Genomic DNA, 27619 nt, shown 5'->3' with positions numbered 1-27619 from the left:
CTAGACCTGCTTATGCTTCTGGAAGCAGCACAGGCCATGAACATTATGCAATAATGCCTTTTAAAAGAAGGGAGCCTCTTAGCATTACACCTTGCCTGGCAACAAATGTAGCCACTTACTCTAAATGCAGACATAATTAGAATCTATGAAAATCTAGCATCAGAATCGCAAACCCCTGGTGCAATACCCTGTAAATTACAGCTTTTATGTCTGTAATATTTTCAACCATTCCATTAAAATAGGTGAATATTTGAGTGTGCTGTGTTTCAAGAGGTCTGCTCTATGAGGCTATGGAAAGGTTTTACTATTATTAATCAGGTGTCTTGTAAACAGGGTACCTCATTTTTAGATTTCTGGAAGGTTCAGAGCCTGCACTGCTACTGGCAGAGGGCAGACCCAAGTGGGCTATTCTAGTGAAAATCCCTGGGAAAACACGGAACTCAGGGAAAACCTGGGGGACCCAATCTGCAGTAGGTACCACTAGCAATCGTCACCTCTAGTGCAGCCTGAACCCTGCAACCCCAGGCTGACTGTTCCTTTATAAGATTGCAGAAGAGCCTTATCAAGTAAGCCTGAAAGAACATTAATTTTTCACCTCATCTTGGGTGACCAATAAAAGGAAATCTTATTTTTAAACCCTCATAAAAGTTGTGAAACCGGTGTTAAAACTGAGAATAACTTTTGTTGAAAGAGAAAAGCAAATGCTCTAAAATTTAAAGTTGCAAAACACAGACATCTTCAAATAAATCAGGGAAACAACTATTTTGCAGAAAATTTGTTTGTTTTGCAGAAAAGTTGTTTTGAGTGGTGTTCCTCTGATCTGTGACTGGCCATGGAGTTTTGAGTTTCAGAGTACGAAGGTGTGCTCAGCTGTCTATTAGAAATAGCAGGGGAGACTCAGTACTCTTCCAAATGGGAGGGTTCCTGCTAGGTCTTCCCCTTCATTTCCTAAAGTGTTGGGATTTTTTTTATTCCCAGGTGTTATGTCTTAAAAAGATCTTAAAGCTTAAAAAATAGAAATAGATACTGAAATTGAGAACTGAACGGTTGAGCCAGTAGGGTATGATTTTTTAAATAGGTAATACAGACCTCTAGTGGTTGAACAGTTTGAAAGCCTTTGCAAGGGAAGGAAATTGTGAGGCAAGTGCAGGCATTGTAAGCAGGGGGTAAAAAAAACAGCTGTTAGGTAAAATTACTCATAAAATTCATATATTTCACACAAACAATAAAAACGTAAGCATGTGCTCCAAGGGTATGTGGAGCAGCTTCCATCCCTGTCAGTGCTCCTTGACTCTCCTACAATAGGCAAGGACCTTCCCACCAGTCCCAGCAAGAAGTCTGGATTCGTATTGATTTTCCTCTAAAAGATTAACATACAATTCATTTCTTAAATGAATGGACCTGATGGATATTTGTGTTATGTGTAAATAGATTTTTTTGCTTGGTTTTGCTCACTGGGACTCTTCTTTCTCTAAACTCCCCCCTGAAAAGGCCAGAGACCCACACATCTGTTCCCAGGTGTCTCCAGGGCAGCCCCACGCGCCACTGGAGTGGGCTTCGTGATTGGGCGCTCTCCAGTCTACATGAAGGGCAAACTATTGGGTCCATGCACAACCCTGATTATTAAATGTCCCTCTAGACTAGGTTTTTCCAGCTTGAACGAATGCACAAATCACCTGAAATATCTTGTTGAAATGCAAATTCTGGCTCAGTAGGTGTGGCTGGAACCTGAGATTGTTTTACTAGTAAACTCCCAGGGGTGCTAATGGGGCTCGTTCAGGACCCTGCTGGCAGTAACAAGGAGACTTTGTAACATCTTTTTTTAATTATACTTTTTAAAATTTTTATTGATTCTTCATCTTTTTTTTTTTACTTTAAAGACATCTGCTAAAAATTAATTTTTGAATTTATAAAACTTTTTAAAGTTCTCTTTCACCTGACCATGTGCCGTTATCACTGGGAAGCTGTTACTCAAGTTTTGTAAAGATTATCAAACATTTTAAAAATGGATTCAGTGTCATCTGTTTAGCTTGGTCGGTTCATGGTGGGTATGAGCACCTTTCTAAGCACTTGTGGTCACCAGGCACATGTAGCCACAGTTAAATATCTGATTAGCTACACTGAAACAGTGGGTGAGATCAGGTTTTGTGTATGTTAAAAACTACTAAGGGCCCAAAGTAATATCTATATCATAAAATCAGGCAGAAGAAAAGAGACTGAAACCATAAGAGTCAACAGATCAGGGTAGAAGATGGGAAAATATATTTTTCAGACAAAATGTGTTATAATTCCATCATCTAAATAACTTCCTAGTATAGCATGTTGTCAACCTTAATTTTGAAATCCATAATTTTAGAAGTTATGTCACAGAGTAGTCTTTAAAAGCCTCTTGCAAACTTTTAACATCTAGTTTCAAATCAAAAATAATATATTAACAAGCCATAGCATGGAGGGAGTATGTAAATTACCATCATTGCCCTGCATGAAGAGTAATTCACAGGTTTGGCTCAGACATGACTTAGATGAAATAATTAACTATGTACAGTACTTAACAGTAAAAAAGTAATTAATCTAGCTGCCTCATACTGGTTTGGCCTAAATAAACATTCAATTAAAAAAAACCATACAATTTTATTATTTCCTCACATTACTTTACTGAGTGGGAATTTTAATATGTCAGAAAAGGATTTCTTTAAAAAGATCACTTTCTTTTCAAACGTCTTTCAAACTGATTATAAGCTGAATGAGTTCCACATATTTATAATTGTGGGCAGATGTTCTCAATTTGTAGTTATGCATTTTACTTCACAAGAGTTTTTGCTTTAAAGGTGATTACTTTAAGGTGATTACTTTAAGGTAAAAGTGATTACTTTAAGGTGAAATAAGAAAAAAATCAATTTTTAACCACAAATCACACAGACTCTCTTAATGGTACTCTACTTAATATGATGGTATAGCTTTGGCAAAATGCTTCACATAACCTCTGTGTTGCCCCATGGGTTCTCAGAGGAGACATGTTGCCTTTTGGCCTTTAGACTCCTTACCACAAGGAAAAGGGCAGGGTCATTAACTGGAGTGAGGACAAAAAAATAAGGCAAATGTACCTGTTAAGGCAAGAGAAACAGGTTCAGGTGATTTATGCTAGGGAGAAACTTCATCCCACTCAGGTGTATTTTGTTTTGTTTTTTAAATTTTTTTTCATGTTTATTTTTGAAAGAGAGAGCACAAGTGGGGGAGGGGCAGAGAGAGAGAGGGAGACAGAGAATCTGAAGCAGGCTGCAGGCTCCTAGCTGTCAGCATGGAGCCTAACGTGGGGCTCGAACTCACAGACTGTGAGATCGTGACCTGAGCCGACTGAACCACCCAGGCACCCTGTTTTGGTGGGGTTTTTTTCTTTTTAAAGTTCACTTTCAGTGTATGGATGGATACTCCTTTGCCTAATCTCACATACTATGACATAGTCTCCTCTATAAAATTCCACTGATTAATCATTATGTTATTATCCCCACATCATAAATAGATAAAGAAGAGGAAGAGGCTGAACAATTCTTCCAAAATGAAATAGCACCCAAGATGTAGGGTCCAAACTCAAACCCAGAAACTTCTGCTTCCAACCAAGATAGAGTTACAGAGATTTACCTTCTTGCCTAAAACAACTAGATAGATAGGTAGATAGATAGACAGATAGATGATAGAGTGTAACACACACACGTATATGAAACAATGGTATATATGTGTATATGTGTGTGTTTATATATACATATATATGAAACAATATATGAGAATGATTTTCAAGACAGTATACATCAGGCAACAAAGGGCAGTAATCTCTGAGGGATGGGAAACAAATGAAATAAAACCTATGATTGTCCCAGCTCACTGCCTGGGGTGAGTTTCCAACCATGGCACAAAGAAGAAGAATTAAGAAGGAGCTCCCAGGTCTCCCTGAGGTAGGAAATGGAGCTGGGAGTCCAGAGAGGTAAGGAGCTAGAGTTCACAGGGCAGAGTACCGGAGAGTAGAGAGCTTTGCAAAGGAAGAGCCTGGTAATCTGCAAAGTATCCTCCTCGCAGTTCAGCGCACATGTATGAGTAATCACCCAAAAGGTTTAGAGGGGACAATCCTCAGAGATCATCCAAACCCAGAAAATAATTCCTGTTCCCACCATCCAGAGTAGAACTCCTCATAATTCATGGGGCATCAGGTAGTATACTCAGAAGGGTGGTTTTCTTTTTTTTGCCTCCAGAATAGAAAAAAATCAGCCCTAGACTAAATGCTGCTCCAGTCCCACCTGACAAAGTGTAAAAGCCAGATCTAAAGGGATCAAACTGTTTGCAAGTAACTTAACTTCCCAGAACAAAGCTGGAAATTTTTTTTTTTTTTTTTTACAAATAGTTTATTGTCAAATTAGTTTCCACATAACACTCAGTGCTCATCCCCAAAGTGCCCTCCTCCATGCCCATCCCCCCCTCCCCCCCACATCCATCAGTCCTCAGTTTTTGTCAGCATTCAAGAGTCTCTCATGGTTTGCCTCTCTCCCTTTCCCCCACCATTTCCGCCCTTCTTCTCCCCCTTGTTCCTCCGTCAAGTTCCTCCTAATCCTCCTATACGTGCAAACATATGATATTTGTCCTTCTCTGCCTGACTTATTTCGCTCAGCATAACACCCTCAAGGTCCATCCATGTTGCTACACATGGCCAGATTTCATTGTTTCTCATTGCCATGTAGTATTCCATGGTATAGATAAACCACATCTTCTTGATCCATTCATCTGTTGATGGACACTTAGGCTCTTTCCATGTTTTAGCTATTGTGGAGAGTGCTGCTATGAACATTGGGGTCCATGTGCTCCTATGCCTCAGCATTTCTGTATCCCTTGGGTAAATTCCTAGCAGTGCTATTGCTGGGTCATAGGGGAGTTCTATTGTTAGTTTCCTGAGGAACCTCCACACTGTTTTCCAGAGGGGCTGTACCAGTTGACATTCCCACCAACAGTGTAGGAGGGTGCCCGTTTCTCCACATCCTCGCCAACAAAGCTGGAAAATTTTAATAAGATACAAAACATTCAATAACCAACAAGGCAAAATTCACGTGTTTAGCATCCCATTCAAAAATTACCAGGCAAGCAAAGAAGCAGAAAAATACAATCCATAAAGAGAAAAAACATCAATCCATGGAAACGGACTCAGTAATGATACAGATGAATTAGTGTACAAGGATATTAAGTGGTTATTATAACTGTGTTCCATATGTTCAAGAGGCTAGAGGAAAGTTTGAACACCATAGGTAGAGACATGGAAGACATAAAGAAGACAGAAATTGAATTTCTGGAGAAACTACAGTATCTCAGATAAAAACACACATCTTCAGATACTAAGATGTTCCTTCCACTGTACCCAGAATACTCTTTCTTGGATCCTGAGTTTGATCCAGCAGCCTAATAATACTTGCTTATTAACTAAAACTCTTAGGTCAATGTTTCCTTAAACTTTAATGTTTCCAGCTAAAGACAGCAGCATTCCTGAAGCCACAGACCCTTCATGGGCCATGTGGCCCTTTCCCGTCTCATTTTGACCCTCCTACCCTCCTTCTGTCTCTGCCTATGGAGCAAATTCCACTACCTTCCAGGAACTGCTACTCCTTCATTCTAGCATAGAGACTTCTAAAAAAAGTAACTGCTAGCAGTGTTTGGAAGCTTGACACCTCCTGAGTTATAAGGAAGTTTATGTTATCAGACCAACATTTTCTATATTTATTTTCTGTCTTACCTTGAAAACTCTGGTTTGAAAAAGTTTGATCTTTTCACACAAAATAAAATTAAGATAGAGGTTAGTAGTGTTATAGCTCCTTACTCTGTCCATCAAAGGCACTATGCATAAAATCACGAACTGTGTTCTTCAGCCAACCAAGCAATTACCCAAAATGTACATGCTGTCCTTTTACAGAATACAAAATATGCTTATGAGAACTAAACTACTTTAACAACAAAACTGAAAAATCAGCTTGTCCAGGAAGTTATATTAGGGCTAGAAATATATCTGCTAACCAAGTGTTACCTTTCACCAGAAATACTCCATATTCATTATTAATCCTGTGGAACTCCCTCAGTCAATGCCAGATATAGTGTCTTTATGTACGTTCTGTATGTGTTTTTAAACCTGTATTGAATCAATCTAGAAAATATATTAGTATCAAAAACATAAATGTGTAGGGGCACCTGGTTGGCTCAGTCAGTTAAGCATCCAACTTCGCCTCAGGTCATGATCTCATGGTTCAGGAGTTCAAGCCCTGTGCTGACAGCTCAGAGCCTGGAGTCGGCTTTGGATTCTGTGTCTCCCCCTCTCTGCCCCTCCTCTGCTTGTGCTCGGTCTCTCTCTCAAAAAGAAATAAACATTAAAAAACACACACACAAATGTGTAGAGAATTTCATGCTTGGAGCATCACAGTTCACTTTAGAAACCGTTTACTTGACAATGAAGATAAATATTTTCAGCACTTATTAAAAATATTTTCAAATTTAACCTCATTGCCAGTTATATAACCAGGTCATTTGGTGAATGTGACTCTATGAAATAGCATCAGTGCCTTTCATTTTTTTAAAAATATTTTTATTTATTTCTAGGAAAGAGAGAGAGATTGACAGTGTGAGCAGGGGAGGGTCAGAGAGAGAGGGAGACACAGACTCTGAAACAGGCTCCAGACTCCGAGCTGGCAGTCAGCACAGAGCCCGACTCGGGGTTCGAACCCATGAACCGCGAGATCATGACCTAAGCGAAAGCCGGACGCCTAACCGACTAAGCCACCCAGGTGCCCCAGTGCCTTTCATTATTGATCACCCTTTTGGCACTAGATGATATTTTTTTGAATAAATGTTAAAATAACGTGCCAGAATACCCAAATAGCACAGATTCTATGTTGTATTCACCCATTTGGAGACACTACTCTGGTGACATGCAGCAACAGCTCTAAAGGGCCAACAGTACCTTAAACAATATGAGACAATGAAAAGGGAAAAATAAGTTGCTGTCGAGAGCAGTGTAGCAGGTAGTGACACGTAGGCTGCTGTTCTGAAACCGTTCTCATATCTGAGCTAGAATACCCTCCTGCATACCCAGATGGGGCAGCCTGCCTGCAGGGGAGCAAGGATGACCTCGGCTCATCGCGTCTCTGTTTTCCCACTACCTCCAATTCCTCCATCATAGATTGTTGTTGAATGTGGAAATGGAAGGTGGGATTTCTAAAAGAAGTGTAATTCAAATATTTAGTGTAATATAAAAACACTGCAGAATCCTGATGGGGGTTAGAGTCTGTTTTCTCAGTTGTAAAATTAAGTGCTTGGCCTGGATCCTAGGTGATACACTGACAGCCCTTGGACCAAACTTGACCTGCAGAAGAATTCTGTTTAGTTCTATAGTGTTACTGTTATTATTATCATTATCATTATTGTCATTATTTGCATTAACTGAAAACATTTCAAAATAGGAGATTTCAAATAACATTTTAAATCTCCAGCTTATCTTTTTAAAAAATCAGCTTGTATCACCCCACATCATAATTAATTATAATTGGGTATACCTGAGAAGTGAGGCTCCCCACCCCCCAGACCCCGCCTCCTCTGAGAAAAAAGAAGGATCCTCCATTCACCACCACAACTGCTTCACTGAACTCTGTTATTCCCAGCCCTGTAAGTATTTGAATATGTGAACCTTGGAGCATGTAATTTCTAGAGACTATTCCAGCAATAAAATATTATGAATCTCTGACTTAAGTTGTTTCAATAAAAGCAAAAGACTGTAGATAATAATAGTTCAACTACATTACAGGTGAAAATAGACTTTGCTTGAATAACCTGACAACAAAAGTACCATTTAGAATATAGTAATTGTGCATTTTTACAGGGACAAAGGGCATATGTATATGTATATATATATATACACAGACACACACACACGCATATATATATATGTATGTATACACACATATATATTCCTGTGTTTCTCTGAAGAAGAAAAGAAATGAATATGACCTATCAATTTCCTTCTATACCAGAAATTTCTGTGGCTTTCTGATCCGCATTGAGATAAAGCTGCTGAAAGACCACGGCGGAATGACTTTTTACGGAAAGAGAACATCTTAATTTCCTGGTACAACATAAACTGTGTAATTTATCTAGAGAATGGCTTTAAGTTGATCATTGACCTGTGTACAACTATGCCTACTGAAGTAGACTGATTCTAAACACTTCCTTTGAATCAGATATTTCATATCAAGATCTCTAAAATTATTAGCACGTTATGTTATTCTCACAAAGTTCTAACGAACTTTACAAATCTGCCTGCTCTATTCTGAGTACAAAATATTTACCCTAATTTGTTTTTCCATTATTTTATATAGTAATAAAGTAATACCAAAAATGTTATTACCAGAAACAATACAGTGTTACACTGCTGTATAATTATTAGAAAGTGAATCTCGTGAAATCATATTAAAGAACAACAATTACCACATGTTAAGTCAGATAATTCAATGAAGAGACTTATATGAATACTAGGGGAGTTGTTGGCAAAGAAATTTTTTCTCTGAATTCTGCATTTTGAAGGAAATTTTTCCCGTTTAATTAGTTAAGACTTGATTCACCAACCAAAGGTCTAGAGTGTGGTATTTTTTCCTCCTTGAACTTAAAGTAATCTTAAAATCATCTGCCCTTCAGATCTTCATACTTTCACTTCTTTTAGAAAATGGATTCTTCCTGAATCCTTTACATTGCTTTATGGTATTAATAACAAATTGTATCACCATATTGTATTGTATGGACAGGGTCCCTAACATCATTCCAATCTGCTTCTTGGCTATGTGTAATAACCATAAGCTATGTGACAAATTACACATATATAAAGTAGAATTTTATGGGGTAATTTACTTAGTATTGTGTGGGTATATATATATTGAGAATATAAATAATGGTAATAACAATAGATAACCTCTCCCCCCCCAAACATACCATGTTTTATTTAACCCTCACAATAGCAGTATATAGTAAGTTTTTATCCCATTTTAAATGAGAAGACTAAGGCTCAAAGAGGTTAAGTATATTAACCACTTACAAGATTAGTCAGAGATGGAGCCAGGATCTTATCTGACCTTTGTGACTGCAAAGCTTCTGGGTTATTTTCTACAGTGCCTGACAGCCAACAGGCTCTGCTAAAGTTAATGTTTCCTTTTAAAATTCTAAGTGTTGAATATATGCCTCTTGATATAAACATTAGCTTTCCACTTCAGTTATGTGTTAAACTTGTTTTAACTGTATCTGGTCTATTTATAATGAATGGTTATAATAAACTGTCTTTTAAGGACAGTATGTTAAACATATCATCTTACAACATTCTTCCAAGGTCAAGGTAGAGGCCTTATGGTCTCATTCCCATTTGTCAGATCAAAGTCCAATGCAAGTTTAATGATATGCCTGAGGTCTCAAATTCTAGAGAGACAAAGAAAAAGCCTCCAAATCTCCTATCCCCAGTTCTAGATTAGTGTTTGTACTAAGTCTTTTTTTACCCTTGCTAAATCCTGCAATCATCTGATTTCTACCCTTCAACTTCTTAAATTATGTTGCTTTCTCACTCACTGCTTTTGGTTTTATATATTAAGACCTGACATTAGCATTCACTGTATCTTTTCACTCTTAATTCTAAGTGTTTCCATCTAATTGTTTATTTTTGTACTTTATGGGTTTTTTTTTTTTTATTTGCTTTACCTCAATTATCCAGGAAAGGCTGCCTACCTCTTTTGAAAGCTCTGATGTTCTCAATGAAAAGACCTTCTAGATGACCTTGTTTGTCTCCTGTGGAGTTGCGTATCACAACTTCAAATACCTCACTAAAATGTTACCCGTTTGGCATCAGTATACAGAAAAGGCTGCACTCTGTGATAAGAAGTACTGTGGTGTTTTCCTAGTGAGAGAATAGAGTTCTTAATGGGAAAAGGGGGCAATATAATTTCCTCAGGTTTAGCTGGTATTTCAAACACAATGGCACTTGACTTCTAGAACTAGTCTATAACCACTTTGTAGAGACAATACCACATGAACCAATAATTAAAATTCTGATCATGGGACTCTATCAATACTACCCCTTTAGAAATCCTTTTTCCAGAAATGTTCTTCTTTGGCTACAGAAACAATTACCTAGTGCCTTTATGGATCAGAAAAGCTGTGGAGTAGAGGAGACAAGTAAGAGAGACTCAAACTAAGTAACGGAAACTCTTGGGTTGCCAAACTTGCAGAGTATGGCTTGTAACTAATGGTATGTTCATCCTGTCTCTCTCACTTTTCTGTACTTGGTTTTATTCTAATGAGAGCCTCGATGACAGACTACATTGAATATGTTATGCTGCACAGGGGGAAAAAGCCCTCATGTGAATACAAAGTTAAATTTACATTTAAATATTGCAGTCAGTTCGGAACCTAACACAGCAGATTGACTCTGGCCCTGTCAGATTCCCAGCAGTGTCTATGGCAGTGATGCCACCAGAGGGCAGGGTTTGACTTCCGGACATGGTGGCTTCCTATTTCAGAACCAACTTTGGGGCCGCTACAATAGCCATCAAATCCGTTAAAGACCTTATAATGAATCTAAGCTCAAATGAATCTAATATCTTTTCTGGTGTACTTATGCAGAATCCTGGAGTTCTGAAAATGCTTAGAGAGAGTAATTTCTAGAATGATCTGACACAACAGATATTTAGGCAGCTCACAGTTTCAGAGCTCCTCCTAAGTACTCAAAATGGCCTTGGATATCTGAAGGTTATTCAACAGGATTTTATCTTTTGATTTATAGTTTCCCTGGGATGTATGAATGTAATACATGAAACAAAAGCTACCAATAAAATATAGTATACAATTAACTTATTCCATAAAAGACAAGAACTACAGATTATCAAGAATTTTTTAAAAAAGTAAGAACCAGAATAAGGTGTCTCAAGAGCAGCACAATTGACACCTTAGACTTGAGAATTTTTGTTGTTGTTGTGGGGTCTTGCCCTGTGCCTTGTAAGATGAGTAGCAGTGTCTCTGGGCTCTACCAACTAAATGAAAGTAACATTGCCCCTTCCCCACTCTCCCCAGTTGTATAAGAACCAAAAATGTCTCCAGACATTGCCAAGTGTCCCTGGAATACAAAATTACCCCCCATTGGAAAGCACTGAACTAGAGTATGAAATGATGACCTTACCCCTCAAAAAAGTAATTGAACCTTCTTAACTTTAGAATCTCAAAAATAGAAATTCTATTTTTGATAAAAATGGACCTGCCCTCTAACCCTTAGTTTCCCCATCTGAAGAATGGGAATAATGGTGCTTACCCTCATAGGCCTTGTTGTAGTTTGTTAGGGCTACCTTAACAAAATACCACAGACTGAGTGGCTTCAACTACAGAAATTTACTTCCTCACGATTCTGGAGGCTAAAAGTTCATGATCAAGGTGCTGTCAGGGTTGGTTTCTAGTGAGACCTCTAGCCCTCACTTGCAGATAGCCACCTTCTCATTAACCTCACATAGCTGCTGCTCTGTACAAGCACATTCCTGATGTGGTCTTCCTCTTATGAAGACACCTGTCACACTGGATTAGGGCCCCAACCTCATGACCTCATTTACCCATAATTACCTCTTTAACGGCTCTTTCTCCATTACAGCCACATGGCTTTTGAAAGGACACAATTCAGTCCATAACAGGGCTCTTGTAGTTATGAAATCAATTATCACAATGCTTGGCACATAATAAACATTCAATTAATCACAACTCATAAATATTACCAATGTTAAAACTAAGCCACTTTTATAAGTCCTCTTTGTGAAATAGATACCAGTAAAATCCTAGAGGAGCATAAAACAACTGTACATTAAATAAGCTTATTTGAACACTTGTGTGTCACTTTGTGCTGAAGTTATGTTAACTGAAAAGTTTAAACTGACATTTTCCCCACTGACATGGCTAATCACTTCAAGGAGGCTCTGTCTTCCTTTCTGCAAAGGTCAAAGGGCAGTAGCTCTTACATCCCCAGCATCTGATGAGCAGTTAATGTTCCAGAAATGAACTTGTACATACTTTGGGGGATTTCTATGTGTAAAGAAATTCTAGGTACAGTAGTTCCCACTTTACATGCAGTTTTGCTTTCCGCAGTTTCAGTTACCTGCAGCCAGTCGTGGTCTGGAAGCAGATGATTCTCTTCCTGACCTAGAGTCGGAAGGTCAAGAGTAGTCTAATGCTAGGTCACAATGTCTATGTCATTCACCTCATTTCATGTCATCACATAGCTACTGGATCATCTCCCATCATTAGAAGAGTCAATAGAATATAAGATATTTTGAGAGAGAGACCATATTCACATACTTTTATTACAATATATTGTTATCATTGCTCTATTTTATTATTATTTATTGTTGTTAATCTCTCACTGCGCCTAATTTGTAACTTAAATTTTATCATAGCTGATTTTGTAGAGGAAAAAACACACTATATATAGGCTTCGATACTATCTGTGGTTTCAGGCATCCACTGGGGGGTCTTGGAATGTATCCCAACAAATAAGGGAGGAGTACTATAAATATTTCTGCACGAAGATGCTTAAGAGTGATAATTCACTTTTACCCTCTTAACTTGATTTATGGGCTTCACCTATATTTAAAAAGACAAAACAAAAATAAATTGGGAAGAAAACAGTAAATAGTTTCAAACAGCCATGGTCTTCAGCTGGAACTGAATAACTGGAGATTTTGAAATTGCAAAGGAACACAGACCTTCTTTAGCCAAAAATATTTGTTTATAAAAACTAGAGGGTGTCAGATATTTCTGTCACACTGGCTTAGCATTTGAAATTTCTGCTGGTTCAAGTGCAATTATGCTGTCCTATTTCCAGCTGTGGGGTTCCCTCCCTAACCACGGTTGATTGTGGATTGGAGGCTTGTGACTTTGAGGACAAGAACAGAGTGACTTAGCTAGCTCAAAGAACAAGAAGAGAGTTGTACTATCATGAAGAGGGGGAAGCATTGTTACAACAGGTTCAGGGAGAGTGGAGTCAGCGTTGACAGGTGCTGACTTAAACAGTTTTGTGGTCAGTAATAAAAGGAGAAATCGCTTGCCAAAAGCGGAGGCAAGAAAAGGAGAAATTGCTATGGCAAAGTTAAAAACAAGAGGAGATGGTGGTCTTGGTGTGGCAGAGACTATTCAAAAATACTCCCCTTGTCCTTGAAGAGTTGTTTGCTGCATTGAGTAATGCGCCGCTTCAGTACCTAGCCCTTCTGTGCAGAAATGCTATATTTCCACTTTACAAACTAAGGGATGCTTTTTATCTTACATTTAGAGGAGAAATAAACAGTCAAAGGCAAAAGTGGTACAGGATCCTACGCGGCTCTTTTGGGAAGAGTTCATTTTTTTTTCTGCCGCTCAGATTGCACATAAATACTGGGAATATATTTTAATTTCAAATCTGACGTGTGACATCTGGTAACCCGTTTATTGCTAATGAAGTTTTCACAGGAAGCAGCAGTCACCAGTATCTCATCGTATTTTTCAGTTGGCAGAGTGTTGTTACCTTTTATTGGCCCAGCGTTCATGCTGCTCATCACAGGCTGTTTAGTTAGAAAACACAAGTAGTCCCACATAGTAATGAATGGAGTGGTAAATAACAGCAGATAGAATGGGCTAAACTTTTTATTATAATCAGTGCTGTTTATCATTGAGATTTATATTTAAAAATTATATAGGTATTTAAGAGAATGATTAGAGCTAGCAGAAGTGTCCAGTCCAGGGAGCGTGTGAGCAGTGTGTCAGCCTCCTTCTCTGAGCCTCTCTACCTCTTTCTGGTACATTAGCTTCTTCTTCCACTTCCAGCACTGAGTGTGGTTTCCCAGTTCTTCTTATCCAGATGTGCTTACATGGGGAAAGTTAGTCATTTACGCCATAGTATAAATTTAAGAAAACTAACAAAAGTCTCAAATCTACAGGATCTTAAGATATCTCCATATGCATCACCTCATCGTGTTCCCAACAACATGGTGAGCCTGACAGGACAGGTATTTGTTTACTTCATCATTATCATTAACTTCATTATTATTACCATTTTCCAGATGAAGAAAATGAATCCTAGGTTAAGAGAAGAGCTAAAAACCCCATAGGTCATAAGAGGTAAATCACATACTGCTTCAGATTTTTTGGTTCCCATCACTACGCTCTTCTACTGCTAGTCTGGCTTTCATCTGCGTCAGTGTATCTCCTCCTCAGGTAGATCTTGGAGGTATGGAAGTGGGTATTACCAACCCAATCCCAGTTAAAGAAATTCCAGACATTTATGAATAAGTGCAAGGAGTATTTTACCAGATAACATCCTGTTGGTCACCCTTTAACTAAACCAATCCTGAATATCTGAAAGAAATAGAGTCTAATGAGTAATTCCCAAGCTGTATTTTAGGAGTCTGTTATGCTTACTTCAGGTTTTGATGCCTCAGAAGGCCCAAATGAAAACATTTTAGCTGAGGGCACTTTTGTCATTTGTTGGACTTGGTTGTACCACCATTAATCATGATTATCAGCATATAAGCCAGAGTTGCAAATTAAGATGCCAGCAAGGCAATGGTTTTAAAACATTTGTGTGCATCAGAACAGCCTGGAGGGCTCAATGAAACACAGCCTGTTGGACCCCACCCACAGCATTTCTGATTCAGTAGGTGGGGAGTGGGGCCTGAGATTTGCACTCCTAAGGAGTTCCCAGGTCAGGCTGATGCTGGTGTTGCTGGGACATTTTCAGAACCTTTGCTGGAAGGGCTCTGCGGGTAGGAAAGCACCGAGCATTGTATTGTCCAATTGGGTAGCCAGTCCTCAGTGATGACCGAACACTTGAAGCATTCAGCTACTTTCAACTGAGATGTGCTGGAAACATAAACTGTACTCCTAATTTTTAAGACTTGGTGCCAAAAAATGTAAAATACTTCAATTTTTATATTGATCACATCCTGAAATGATAATATTTTGGATATATTGGGTTAAATAATATATTATCAGAATTAAGTTCACCTGTTTCTTTTTACTTTTTTAGTACAGCTACCAGGAAATTTGTAATTATGTATGTGGTTCACATTAAATTTCTTTTAGGCAGCACTGAACAACAGAGTCAGAAAGTAGAGAGTGGTGGGGATTAGTAAACTACAGAAAATTCAAATCCCAGAAGTTATATTATAAAGTCTTTGGGGGCCAAAGAAAATATATGTATTGGTCAGATTCAATCTTAGGGCCCCACTTTGTACCCAGACGTTTGCTGCCACAAGTATTACCTGCAGAAGCCACGCAAGATCTGCCATTTTATCTTTCTTTCAGCATTCATCAAATGCCTTGTTACAATGCTTGAAATAAATGTGTTAGGTAAAAATAATGAAAAATACTTCTGCTGAATTTTTGAATGAAAAGAAATTCGATTCATTTTTGAAGTTCTGAGCTTTCATTAAATTCCACTTATCCTTGCATTACAGAAATGATATTGTAAACTTTATATTTTTAAAGTGCTTTTATCTTTTCTTAAAACCTCACTATTTACCTTTAACAATCTATGAAACAGAGGTGGGAACAAGTGTTAGTATTTCCATTCCAAGTATTTTGTAATATTTAAGAGATAACAAAGTGTCTGATTGTGTCACTGGCTAGTGACAGGGCAAGCTCTTTGCCAGGACTCTAGTCCAGTGCTTTCTCTGCCAGACTATTCTGCTCTCAGAATTTATAGCATTTTAGTGTTAAAAAAAAAGTAGCATACAAAACTGTGTTTCAAAAAAATGTAACTCTATGATAAAATCAAACATTATCTTACAAAATTCATTTTCTTAGGATAAAAGTCCACTTAGCACTTCAAAACACTAATAAAATACTCCTAAATGTTATTCTAAATAATATATTACTGTGGGGTTCTTTTATAATTCTCTGTCCTCATCTCTGTGTTCTTATTTGGGCAAATGAATCGCATTAGCTATTTGCTAAACTTTAAAAAGTTGTATTTCCCCCCCCACACACAAATCTGGAAGTAGGTTTGTTTTGTAGGAGTTATTTTAACAATAACACATTCTGCCTCCTTTTTCATAAAATGACATAATCCTGACTCCCTAACTGTAGGACCTGCTTCTAATTTTGATTTGCAGCCATGACACAATCTGTCTACCTTCTTGTGTGGAACTGCCAATGAATAATAAATACAAGGGATGCCTGAGAGGCTCACAGTCTAGAAACTAATCTAGCTAGTCCAGAGAGGGCTCAAACCTATACCCTTGACCTCAATAACCTAGGGTCACAACGAGCTATCCACATGCTGTGCTGGGAAACCATTTCTTTAAGTAGATAATCTAAAAAATGGGGAGAAAAACCAATATCACTGCAATATAATACTCTTATGTGGAGTTTATTTATCTTCAGTAAAAGGTAAAATTTATTTTGTTTTTAAGAAAAAGATTTCTTGTATCTAACTAGAGAATGTTATTAAATCGTTGTGGTATTAATAACATCTGTATTGATAGATTTTGGCTGATTTGATGATTTATCAGGTCATTTCTACTTATCAAGCCATTATTACCTTTATCTTCAAAAGATATATAGCTACTCCAAAAAAAGATTATAATGTTTCCGTGTTTCAAGAGATTTCTTTAGCCATATGTCAGCTCCCTCAGAATGCAGAGGTATAGAAAAGCTAAGTGACTGGTTCAAGGTCACCTAGCTAGTGAATGAGAAAGCCAAAATTAGAACCCTAGTTTCCTTCTACATTGTGTAGGACCAATTTGAACATTGGACAATTTGGGGTAACATGTCTAATACACGGAATAGTTGATCCTTCTAGCTTTACTTAAAATTTATGATTATGTGATTTCTATGTTAAAAAATTTATTTTTTTTAAATTCTTTCAGCGTTTATTATTTTTGAGAGAAGAGAGAGAGACAGAATGTAAGCAGGGGAGGGGCAGAGAGAGAGACATACAGAATCCAAAGCAGGCTTCAGGCTCTGAGCTGTCAGCACAGCCCGATGCGGGGCTTGAACTCACAAACCATGAGATCATGACCTGAGCCGAAGTCAGACACGTAACCAACTGAGCCTCCCATGGGCCCCAAAATGTTAAAAACTTTAATCTGAAATGAATTGCCATGTGGCCAGTAATTCCTAACATAAAGCTCATAACACATAGAAATTCTATAAAAAAATTGCATAATTTCTTAAAAGTATGAATTAATCTGTGCTTCCTCTCCTTCCCAGTAACTTTCCTCATCCCCCTTAAAGTGGAATCTGAAATGAGATAAGCAGTTTATGCTGCTGATCTGGAGTCTCAGAGAAGCAAACATTCAGCGGCTTAACAGAATTGTGGGTTTTCCTCACAAGTCGGATAAAAGGGCTGTTGACTGAGATGCCCACATAGGAGCTGCCTTTTTTCATGTGCTGAAAAAGAAAAGCTTGTAAACAGTCTCCAAGAGCCATATTGTTAAAAATTATGTTTCCTCCCCTTTGATGAATGGTCGAGATGCTGATTCTTTAAAATGTGGTTATGATTCCCTTGGGGAAATTCTCTGAGTCCCTAAGTTTGAGGAATCTGGGAGTGTAAAAGGACAGGAGTTTATTTATATACAAGCTTTCTTCCAAGTTAGATTTATTTTATTTTTCTCCTAGTCGGTGAAGCACAGCTCTTTTGAGACTCACTAAAGCCTTCGATGGGCCTCTATATATAAATAAGAATATTTTCTAGCACCAATATGTCAAAGGAAGATTTCTAGCATATGATTAGACTTAATGACATATACCTCACCCCTGTTTCTCTTTTCTTTTTGAAATTAAAAAAAAAGTATACAACAAAAACAGCCAAGAGTTCAGGATAGGAAAGAATGGGAAGAAATATCACAAGAATTAAAGGAGTTGTTTGGGGGCTTGGGACATTCATGACAAGTAGGTTGCTTAAAAAATAACTTATAATAAGTAGAAGTATCTGAAGCAGAGAGAAATTTAATTGTAATTTAGTGTTATATTGTATAAAGTATTGAATAATTTCTAACAAGCAAAAATTTAGGATTCACAATTTACTCTCCTTGGAATGTATACCCTAACTTGGGAAGGAACTGCTGAATTTCTTTCATAAAGCTGAGTTCTTTCTATTCTTGGGGGCTGTTTTGGAAAGCAAAGGGGAGGGCTAGTTGAGGATGACAATACATTTAACCGCCATCACCACAGTTGGTTACAACTGGTATGTGCAGAAATAAGAAAGCGGCTGTGCTGTTTTCATTTCTTGTGAGGGCAGGCCATAGTGGATGATGTCGACTTGGGAAGAGTGCCAGAAACCACTGTTTACCACTCAGACATATCATGCAGCCATTCATTAAGGACACTGAATCTTGAGTACTTATTTAGTATGGCTTTAGTAATTGTGATCAAACATATTGTGTGTGCTAAGACAAACATCCACCTACATCCACCTACCTCAATGAGCAGGTGAACAAAATCAACTCCAAGTAAAGTATTTAACGTAGAGAGAGTAGGGGCACCTGGGTGGCTCAAGCATCCAACTCTTGATTTCAGCTCAGGTTCATGGGATCCAGTCCAACCTTGGGCTCTATGCTGATAGTGTAGAGCCTGCATGGGATTCTCTCTCTCCCTCTCACTCTGCCCCTTCCCCACTCGCTCATTCGCTTTCTCAAAATAAGTAAGTAAACATGAAAAAATAATTTAAAATAAAACAACATAGAGAGGTTAGGCTGAGATTGCCAGCCATTCTCTCATGCATTTGATTTAAAAGCAGTTCTGGTCACTTGCCCCATGGAACCAAGCTCTCTGCCATGCTCTCTTCTTCATGGCTGCCAGGATTACCACCATGGAGGAGAGTACCACCAGAAGGGCTTGGATGCTTCACTGAAAGGCATGATGGGATTGGGGGTGGGCATGAATATCATGGCAAGACTATAATCCAAAGATTTTGGGGTCCAAGCAACTTAACCATTATCTCCAAATAATGTGTAGGGCAAATTCCTCAATATGAAGACAATGAACCTAAGCATCATGAACATTACCCTTCTTTCTCTAAGCACATAAAATATCAAATCACAGCTCTGAATAAGATTTGAGACCACATGGCCAGAAAAGAACCAATACCAGTTACACAGCCAAGATAAAGTTTTAATGAGTTTACCAGGATGGAAGTTAAGATAATTAGAAACACATACTAATGGCAAACAAAACTGGCTTTCTTGGTTAAAGCCAGAAACTGGAAAATTACTGCCGACTGTGACCAAAGACTGGATAATTTCTGCAGACCTGGAAAAATTTGAAAATGGGTGGGGGCCTAATCTGCAGTACCTGAAGAAAATATATGGTGTTGGAAACTAGGCTGAGAACTGGCATTAAAGACTCTTCCAAATCAATTGAGTGTTGTATACCCAAGCAGAAATTTCACAGGCCACCACCATACAGACGCCAGGTCTCCTAAAGAGGTTAATTCCCACTATAGATTAACTCGTAGTCAAAGATTATAAAACCTAAGATAAAAGCAAATGCCAAGAAGGAGTGTCTACAGATGAAACAAATAGAATTTATACAAGAAGAACTACGACCTACAAATAGTAAAGCAATTGGATAGGAGCTCTTAACATACAGATGTTCAAAATGTTTAAAGAGAAAAGGGTACAAATAGATCCCATAAAATAAGAACAGAAGGTTAAAAAATAAGAACAAGTGAATCTGAAAAAAGAAACCATAAAAATTTTACTGCCAACTTCTATGATTCAATGAATTCACAAATGGATACTGACTACCAGTTGCTCCCTGTAGAATGCCTCATTCATTACTGAGGGGGAAAAACACACAGGAACAGAAACACTTGCTTTCTAAAGTCTGAATTATAAAATAAAAGCAATAAAGACAATGACTTTTGAACAGGATGGTTTATTGTGCTGCCCAGCACTAAAAGCAAATGACTTATAAACACTAGTCTACCCTTTTAGATATTTGAGAAAGATACTTTGATAGAAGATTATTCTAAAATATAATTACTTTGTCTCTTAGTTCTCTCTTTATTATCATAGGAAACTATGTGGTATTTTTTTCCCTTAGATTGCAAACTCATTAAAAAAGGAGCATGTAATGAACAATTTAATTAGATTGGTTTTGGCTTGCCTAAAAGCTTAAGAAGGTATTAATATTCTAATCAAAAGTCTTGGGGAAATATTCTTAGACGGAAGGAAGGGAAGGAGGGAGGGAGGGAGGGAGGGAGGGAGGGAGGGAGGGATCTTCTATCTTAGGCTTGTTTTTAAAAATGAGGGAAGCTGTCAAGAAATACAAGGCATCTGCTATGAAAGCAATTGTGGATAAATGTAGTGTGGCCACCAGGAGCCAACCTTGTGTTTACAGCAGACTGAAAGTTCTCACCTGACTCATGGCCGATGTATTCAGCTGCTTAAGATGATTGTTTTACTCATACTCTGAAAGAACAAAATCCTGGTATTTTTAGCTTTTTAATGGCAAGAGAAGGCACTTACCAATGATAAACCTTTAAAAAAAATCTTTCATGTTTTTTTTTAAGCCATGGCTAAGGCAATGTTTAACTTGCATTCAAAAAATTATAGTAAATATTTTAAAAACACATTTAATAAAACATTTACTCTTTGAAAGATATGCCCAGTACTTTTCATGCTATCTTATTTAATTCCCATAACAATCGTGTGCAATAAAAATCACTGTCCCCATTTCTTACAGATAAGGAAACTGAGGCTCATGTTCAGAGAAATTGGGTGACTGACCCAGAGCCTACAGATCTGTAATTGGCAAAAGAAGACTCTAAGTATTTTGACTCCAAATCCCACTCCTTTCCCCCAAGATGAAATAGTGTTATGGAATTCATATAAGACACAGAGCTTATGTAAAAGCTATGGTGAGACCCCAAATTGGAGAGGGGTAGATCCTCTTGTGTTTTTAACCCATATATCCTACCTGCCTAAAACCCTACTAGGAGAAGAACGAAATGTAGCTGCTTTCTAGGACTCATAAGTTTGCTGTTCCTAATAGATCACATCTCTTTCCTTCAGCTCCTCATCAAAACAGCATCCTTTTCTGCTTCAAAAAGAAAAGAACCCTACTCTTTCCCATTCACTTAGCATCAATCATAGGGGCCTACTAATCACAAGTGTTCCATTTTCCCTCTTTCCTATGAATCAAGTTTCTCCAGGGAAGCCTATCAGTGGCAACAGTGCCAGAGAATGTTATTTCTTACACACCAGTATGGCATCCAGTGCACATTCAGACCCTGCAGCACTGCCCAGAGGATTGTGCAATATCTGTAAATTTACAAGAGCAGTCTCCCATAGATACTGCTGCAGACATCTGTACGGAGACAGCTCAAGTGATGACAATTTCTACTCTACCTCTGCTGGCCAGCTGTTGCCTTTAAGTTCTAACCGCTGTGTTTTCCATACATCCTCCAATGTCCAAATGCCATCTTCTTTGGGAAGTGCCCCTTATCTCTCCCCAAGTCCCCCATGAAAAAAACGGGGTCAATGATAAATACAGAACATTCCACATGACCCTGTTATAGTATTCAGTATTCAACTGATGGTATAGTATTCAACACTGGAGGTAATTCTGTCTTTAAAGGTCTTGTCCCCCTCCCCCCCCTCACCCCACAGCTAGATTCAAATGCCTCAAAGGAGGAGAAGGACTGTGAACTTTTTCACTTTGCATCCCTAACCCCAGCACCTAGTAGGTGTTCAGTGAATACGGGATAAACAGATGACTGCCCATTGGATGCACCGTTTTCATTTATGCTTCCCTGTGCTTGTTCCCACTGTTTCTATCACCTAAAATTCCTTTCCCCTTTCCTCTACCCTCAGGAATCGGAAAAGTTGTTTCTTTGCCTGGTAGGAAGTCTTGGTCATTACTTACATAAACGTTTATGTAAACGTTTATGTAAAGTATTATTAGTATATTTAATGTGATGTCCAGAGTTTCTCCAGTGATATTCTCATTTACGTAATAAATTCCTTACTAAAATTTCCAGGGATGCTCCCCTAGTTGTTCAGAGCAACCTTTTATGTATTAAATATGAGTCAATATTGATCAATGGGAACTGAAAAAGAAACTGACCTCAGATTGTGAAGGAATTAGAGTCCAAAATATGTTTAAAACTTGGTCCTTTCAAATGCACTCTTTTCCCGTAGAAGTTATATATATGTAACCATACATGTATATCATATATGTATATATATGATATATATGATGATTACAATTCTCACCTAGTCAATAAAATTCTACTCATTCCAGATACAGTATTAGTGGACCCAGCCTGAGATATATACCCTTAGAGTTAGGCTCAAGAGAGAAAAGAAGAAAAAGAGGAGAATTTCCTCCCTGCTTTCAAGCACTCAAGCTCAGGGCACCAAAGAGATCCTAATGCATTAAGTTTGTCCCCTCCTATCTGTTAGTAGTGTCCTTGTGCCCAAACTGAAACAAATATTTACCTCTGCCCTAGTTTTCAATTATGGAGTTCACTCAGGCTGCTTTTTAATCTTTGAGATTTTTTAACCTTGACATTTCCACTTTTTTCCTAGGCAAAATCCAACTGATCTCAACCAGATGTTAGAAGAAGAACAAATAAGTAATTAATACACATTAAGGTGTAAATGACTGCTAGCGCATAAACCTTTTATTAAGTATTTAATTTTTAATAGAGAATATTTGTTTACCTCAAGGAATTTATACTTCTAAACTGGCATAATTTCCATAACTATAATAAAATAAACTGAAAAATCAGCAAAATGTAGGGAAATCCTTCTGGGTGAGGAAGAAATAGGTCATCTCTCCCTGAGAGCCTAGCCCTAGTTTCCATTATATTATTCCCTCTTTTCATCTTCTTCTGTTTTAGAAACCACATATTTCTAAAAGCACCAAGGATTTTTTTGTCTGTTTTGTTTAGTTTTGGTTTTGATTTTTTATCCAGGGTGAAGCCTGGGTTAACAATGAGTATTTTCTATCTTGATCCTCTCAGGAGCAAAATGTAAATTGTGTCATTAGCCCCACGGAAACTACTTCATTATGCTATGTTACTAGCATTTAAATTATATGCTATTTACTCATTTATTTGTCCACTGGCTGCCTTATTCATCAGACACTTACCATCTGTCTGCTGGAATTGACAAGGGCCTACATTAGTAAACAAGACTATTCGAAACAAGCCTTACCCTCACACAGCTGACATACCGATAGAGAAGACAGGTCAACACCATTATGATATAGTGTCAAAACCTACATCCAAAGTGCTGAAGTGACTCGGCAAATGAAACAGCCAATGGCCCAGATAAGTCAGGAAAGCTCCACAGAGGATGTGACATTTGCTTGTTTGTGGATGCTAATGCCCCCATGAACAAAAAGAGAGGGAAAACATTAAATTATATAATGCTGAGTACAAAAAGAGAAGATAATGAGGACTTGAAGCCAAAACCTTGGATAAAGAGAGCAACTACCTCCCTGGGGGAGGCAAAGAGGCCACCTAAGAAGCTCTTTCTTCCTACTCTTCTCTATTAAAACCTGGCTATCTAAGTCTCATCCCTCTCATAGCACCACTTTATACCAAGATAGATACTACCTTAGGTATATGTGTTCATCCAGCTCTCTTGGATGCCAAGCACAGCTATCCTGGGAAGTCTAGAAGGAGCGTATTTCTGCTCCTCTTCTTGCTCAAGACACTTTACTACAAAAGGAATGCACAGCCCTGCTCATCTAGGGACCTGCGCCTGAGAGAGCAAGACAATCCTTACCCAGCACCCGTGCCCTGCCCATCCAGCCTTGTCTGTGCCAGATGCTGAGCTTTTAACCTCAGAGTATGTCTGTGCCTCATCCTGTGATGTTATTACCCCCGCCCCAGCATCCTCAGCCTCTCTCCCAAGGGTTTTCTGATGGACTCTTCTAGGGCAGAATATGTAGATTTTCTAAATCACGTAAATGAATAGCTTGATTGCTGATTATGTAAAATATTGAAGCAAATATTTGCAGAAGTCTTTATGGAGTTCATTCCTGAGCATCTGGTTCTTCTAAAAATCCTAAAGAACTACTGATGTCTTAAGCCCCCACAAAATACATGTTAATCCTGACCTATTCTTTTCATTTGGCATTCTTGTGATACAAATGGTTAAACTGAGAATTCACTCCGGAAATCACTGGCAGGCACAAATGTTAGGAGATTAAGTCTTTTTTGCTACACTGAGTTTGAAGTTAAAGAAGAAAGAGGTTATTGCATATGGCAGCCTAGTAAACTATGTCAAAAATGCTATTCCACAAAGTTTTGAGCCCTCCCCTTTATCCCTTCTTAAATCAGTTTCCCTGCAGGTCCTGGGTGGCTCAGTCAGTTAAGCATCTGGCTCTTGGTATTAGCTCATGTCATGATCTCAGTTCGTGAGATGGAGCCCCACATCAGGCTCCATGCTGGCTGACAACATGCAGCCTGCTTGGATTTTCTCTCTCCCTCTCCCCTGCTTGTGTGTGTGCGCTCTCTCTCTCTCTCTCTCTCTCTCTCATTCTCTCTCTCACTCTCTCTCTCTCAAAATAAATAAATAAATTTAAAAAAAAAAAAACACTTAAATCAGTTCCACCCATGACCAAGTCCTCAGTAACCTAGAGGCAGCTATTCTGACCACTTCAGAGAGGATGCTAATAATTTAATATTTAAGTAAAGATTGTGAAATGAAAGAAATAGTTTGAAGAATAAAATACAGAATGTCATACTTCGGAGGTTAAAAACTAATTAGCCTTGCCTACCTCTGGAAAAGCTCAAGTATTCCTGAATAACTAATTTAATTCAGTAACATTTTCTGAGATTTACAGTATGCTTTTTTAATCAGTTTGGAAGCTAGGATTTACTTCTAGAAAAAAGGCAAAGAACCTAGATAAGTTTATTCACATAGCATCCCAACTTCTATTTGCCTGGAGGATATTTATTACTTTCTAGAAAAGCAATATGTTCTAAAAATTAATTTAAATGTGTAATCCTAGCCTTTGTCAGTTCGGTTTTTCTCCAGAAAATATGATCTATATTTTCCTAAGACTAAATTGAAGTTACTGTACCTATGATTGAAAAATAAAACATTTGTTTATAACTGAAAGTTATTTGTTTTTTACCTTTTCATTTTTATCTTCTCCAGGTGCATCTGGCATAGTGTCTAAGACTAATTAACCCAGGAGATCAAAATGATCCTCAACTCTTCCACTGAAGATGGTATTAAAAGAATCCAAGATGACTGTCCCAAAGCTGGAAGGCACAATTACATATTTGTCATGATCCCTACTTTATACAGTATCATCTTTGTGGTGGGAATATTTGGAAACAGCTTGGTAGTGATTGTCATTTACTTTTACATGAAACTGAAGACTGTGGCCAGTGTTTTTCTTTTAAATTTAGCACTGGCTGACTTATGCTTTTTACTGACCTTGCCACTATGGGCTGTCTACACTGCCATGGAATATCGCTGGCCCTTTGGCAATTACCTATGTAAGATTGCTTCAGCCAGCGTCAGTTTCAATCTCTATGCCAGTGTGTTTCTACTCACATGTCTAAGCATTGATCGTTACCTGGCTATTGTTCATCCAATGAAGGCCCGCCTTCGGCGTACTATGCTTATGGCCAAAGTCACCTGCATCATTATCTGGCTGCTGGCTGGCTTGGCCAGTTTGCCAACTATAATCCACCGAAACGTATTTTTCATTGAGAACACCAATATCACTGTTTGTGCTTTCCATTATGAATCCCAAAATTCAACCCTCCCCGTTGGGCTGGGCTTAACTAAGAATATACTGGGTTTCTTGTTTCCTTTTCTGATCATTCTTACAAGTTATACTCTTATTTGGAAGACTCTAAAGAGGGCTTATGAGATTCAGAAGAACAAGCCAAGAAATGATGATATTTTCAAGATAATTATGGCAATTGTGCTTTTCTTTTTCTTTTCCTGGGTTCCCCACCAAATATTCACTTTTCTGGATGTATTGATTCAGCTGGGCATCATACATGACTGTAAAATTGCAGATATCGTTGACACCGCCATGCCCATCACTATTTGCATAGCTTATTTTAACAACTGCCTGAATCCCCTCTTCTATGGCTTTCTAGGGAAAAAATTTAAAAAATATTTTCTCCAGCTCCTGAAATACATCCCTCCAAAGGCCAAGTCTCACTCAAACCTATCAACAAAAATGAGCACACTTTCCTACCGCCCCTCCGATAATGGAAACACATCCGTCAAGAAGTCTGCCTCATGCATTGAGGTTGAGTGACACATTTGAAACCTGTCCATGAAGTAATCCTGTGAAAGAACGAGCAAGACACACATTCCTCTACAGCACTTCACTACCAAAGGAGCATTAGCTACTTTCCAGAATTTAAGAAGAAAAAGGTTATGTGGTCTCAGCAAACCTTTCTAAAGATCTGAACAAAAGCTTTTCTTTCCTGTGCAACAAAACAAAAAGTAAAGCCGCATCCTGCCATATTTTGCATCAGATAGATGCTGGCCACTCAGAGAATGATGTCAGAAACTGGATGAATGTGTTCAGTAGGAAAACTTTACTGACAGAAATGCCTTCTCCCCAGTCTGCTCTTGTTCTGTTATTTCTGACTTCCACATGAAGGTATGTGGAATGTGTTCAACCTTGAGAGGGGTAACAGGAGGTCAGAGCTCAAGACTGCTCTGCCCAATTTCCAAAGGGCAGTAAAGCTTTTTTGTGCCTGCGGAGTTACTAGCAACTGTGGCCCACCTGGACCTGCCACTGCACTTTTCCTACATAGACTCGCTAAGCAGTAGTTGTCAGGTTTCTGAAACTTTTGTGAAATTCAACAAGTGTCTTATAGATTCACACTGCCAAAGCATGCCAGGTAACTGGCTTATTTGTACGCAGATATTACTAAAGTCATATATAAAAGTTAAACTACTTTTAAAGGTGTTACTCTGGTCCCAAGTAATAGTGTCTTCCCAGTCATATCAGTTTTGTTTCATATCTGAGAAGTATATATATTTTGTGGTAAAAAGATTGTATACCATAAAGTATGCCTTACTGTTTTAAAAAGTGTATGTTCTACCTGTATATGTATTCTATATCTCTAAACTGTGTTACTTGATTAAAATGTGGCAAACTTATATTTACATTAAAAAAATGTATTGCAATGTATTCAATCTTCATTGCTTAAAGTAGAGGCTGATTTATTTTTCAAACAAGTGTAACTAAATATGAACCCATTTCCATTTAAATTTTAATACAACAGATAGTTTAATACTATTGCTTATAGCTTTTATATCCACATCATGGAATAAATACACCATTTTGAGTTTTTTAAACCTTTTCATACAACAAAGAAAAATTCATTTTATAACATTAAAATAAAACATTAATTTACACATAATTATTTTTAATTTTTTAATGTTTATTTATTTATTTTTCTGGAAGAGACTGTATTGTATTTTTATTTTATTATGTCTGAAAGTAGTTTTTTTCTTAAATAGTTTATTGTCAAGTTGGTTTCCATATAACACCCAGTGCTCATCCCAACAAGTACCCTCCTCCATGCCCATCACCCCTCTTTTAATGTTTATTT

General features: G+C 37.9%; 1 protein-coding gene across 2 annotated transcripts in view; it reads left to right on the top strand.

Moving 5' to 3' along the window:
- The window catches only part of AGTR1 (angiotensin II receptor type 1), a 48779-nt gene extending 21584 nt beyond the window's left edge, over nucleotides 1-27195 (top strand). For both annotated transcript variants that reach the window (XM_039240988.1, XM_039240985.1), the window contains one exon: nucleotides 25182-27195. In XM_039240988.1, the coding sequence (XP_039096919.1) occupies nucleotides 25228-26307 (1080 nt within the window). In that variant the 5' untranslated portion in view covers nucleotides 25182-25227 and the 3' untranslated portion in view covers nucleotides 26308-27195. The remainder of the gene's footprint in view (nucleotides 1-25181) is intronic.
- Nucleotides 27196-27619: the final 424 nt, after the last annotated feature.

Source organism: Hyaena hyaena, unplaced genomic scaffold (genome assembly GCF_003009895.1).
Source record: "Hyaena hyaena isolate Hyena2069 unplaced genomic scaffold, ASM300989v1 scaffold_186, whole genome shotgun sequence".
NCBI classification, from domain to species: Eukaryota; Metazoa; Chordata; class Mammalia; order Carnivora; family Hyaenidae; genus Hyaena; species Hyaena hyaena.
Note: the sequence above shows the minus strand (reverse complement) of the source record. Positions and strands in the feature narration are given on the sequence as shown.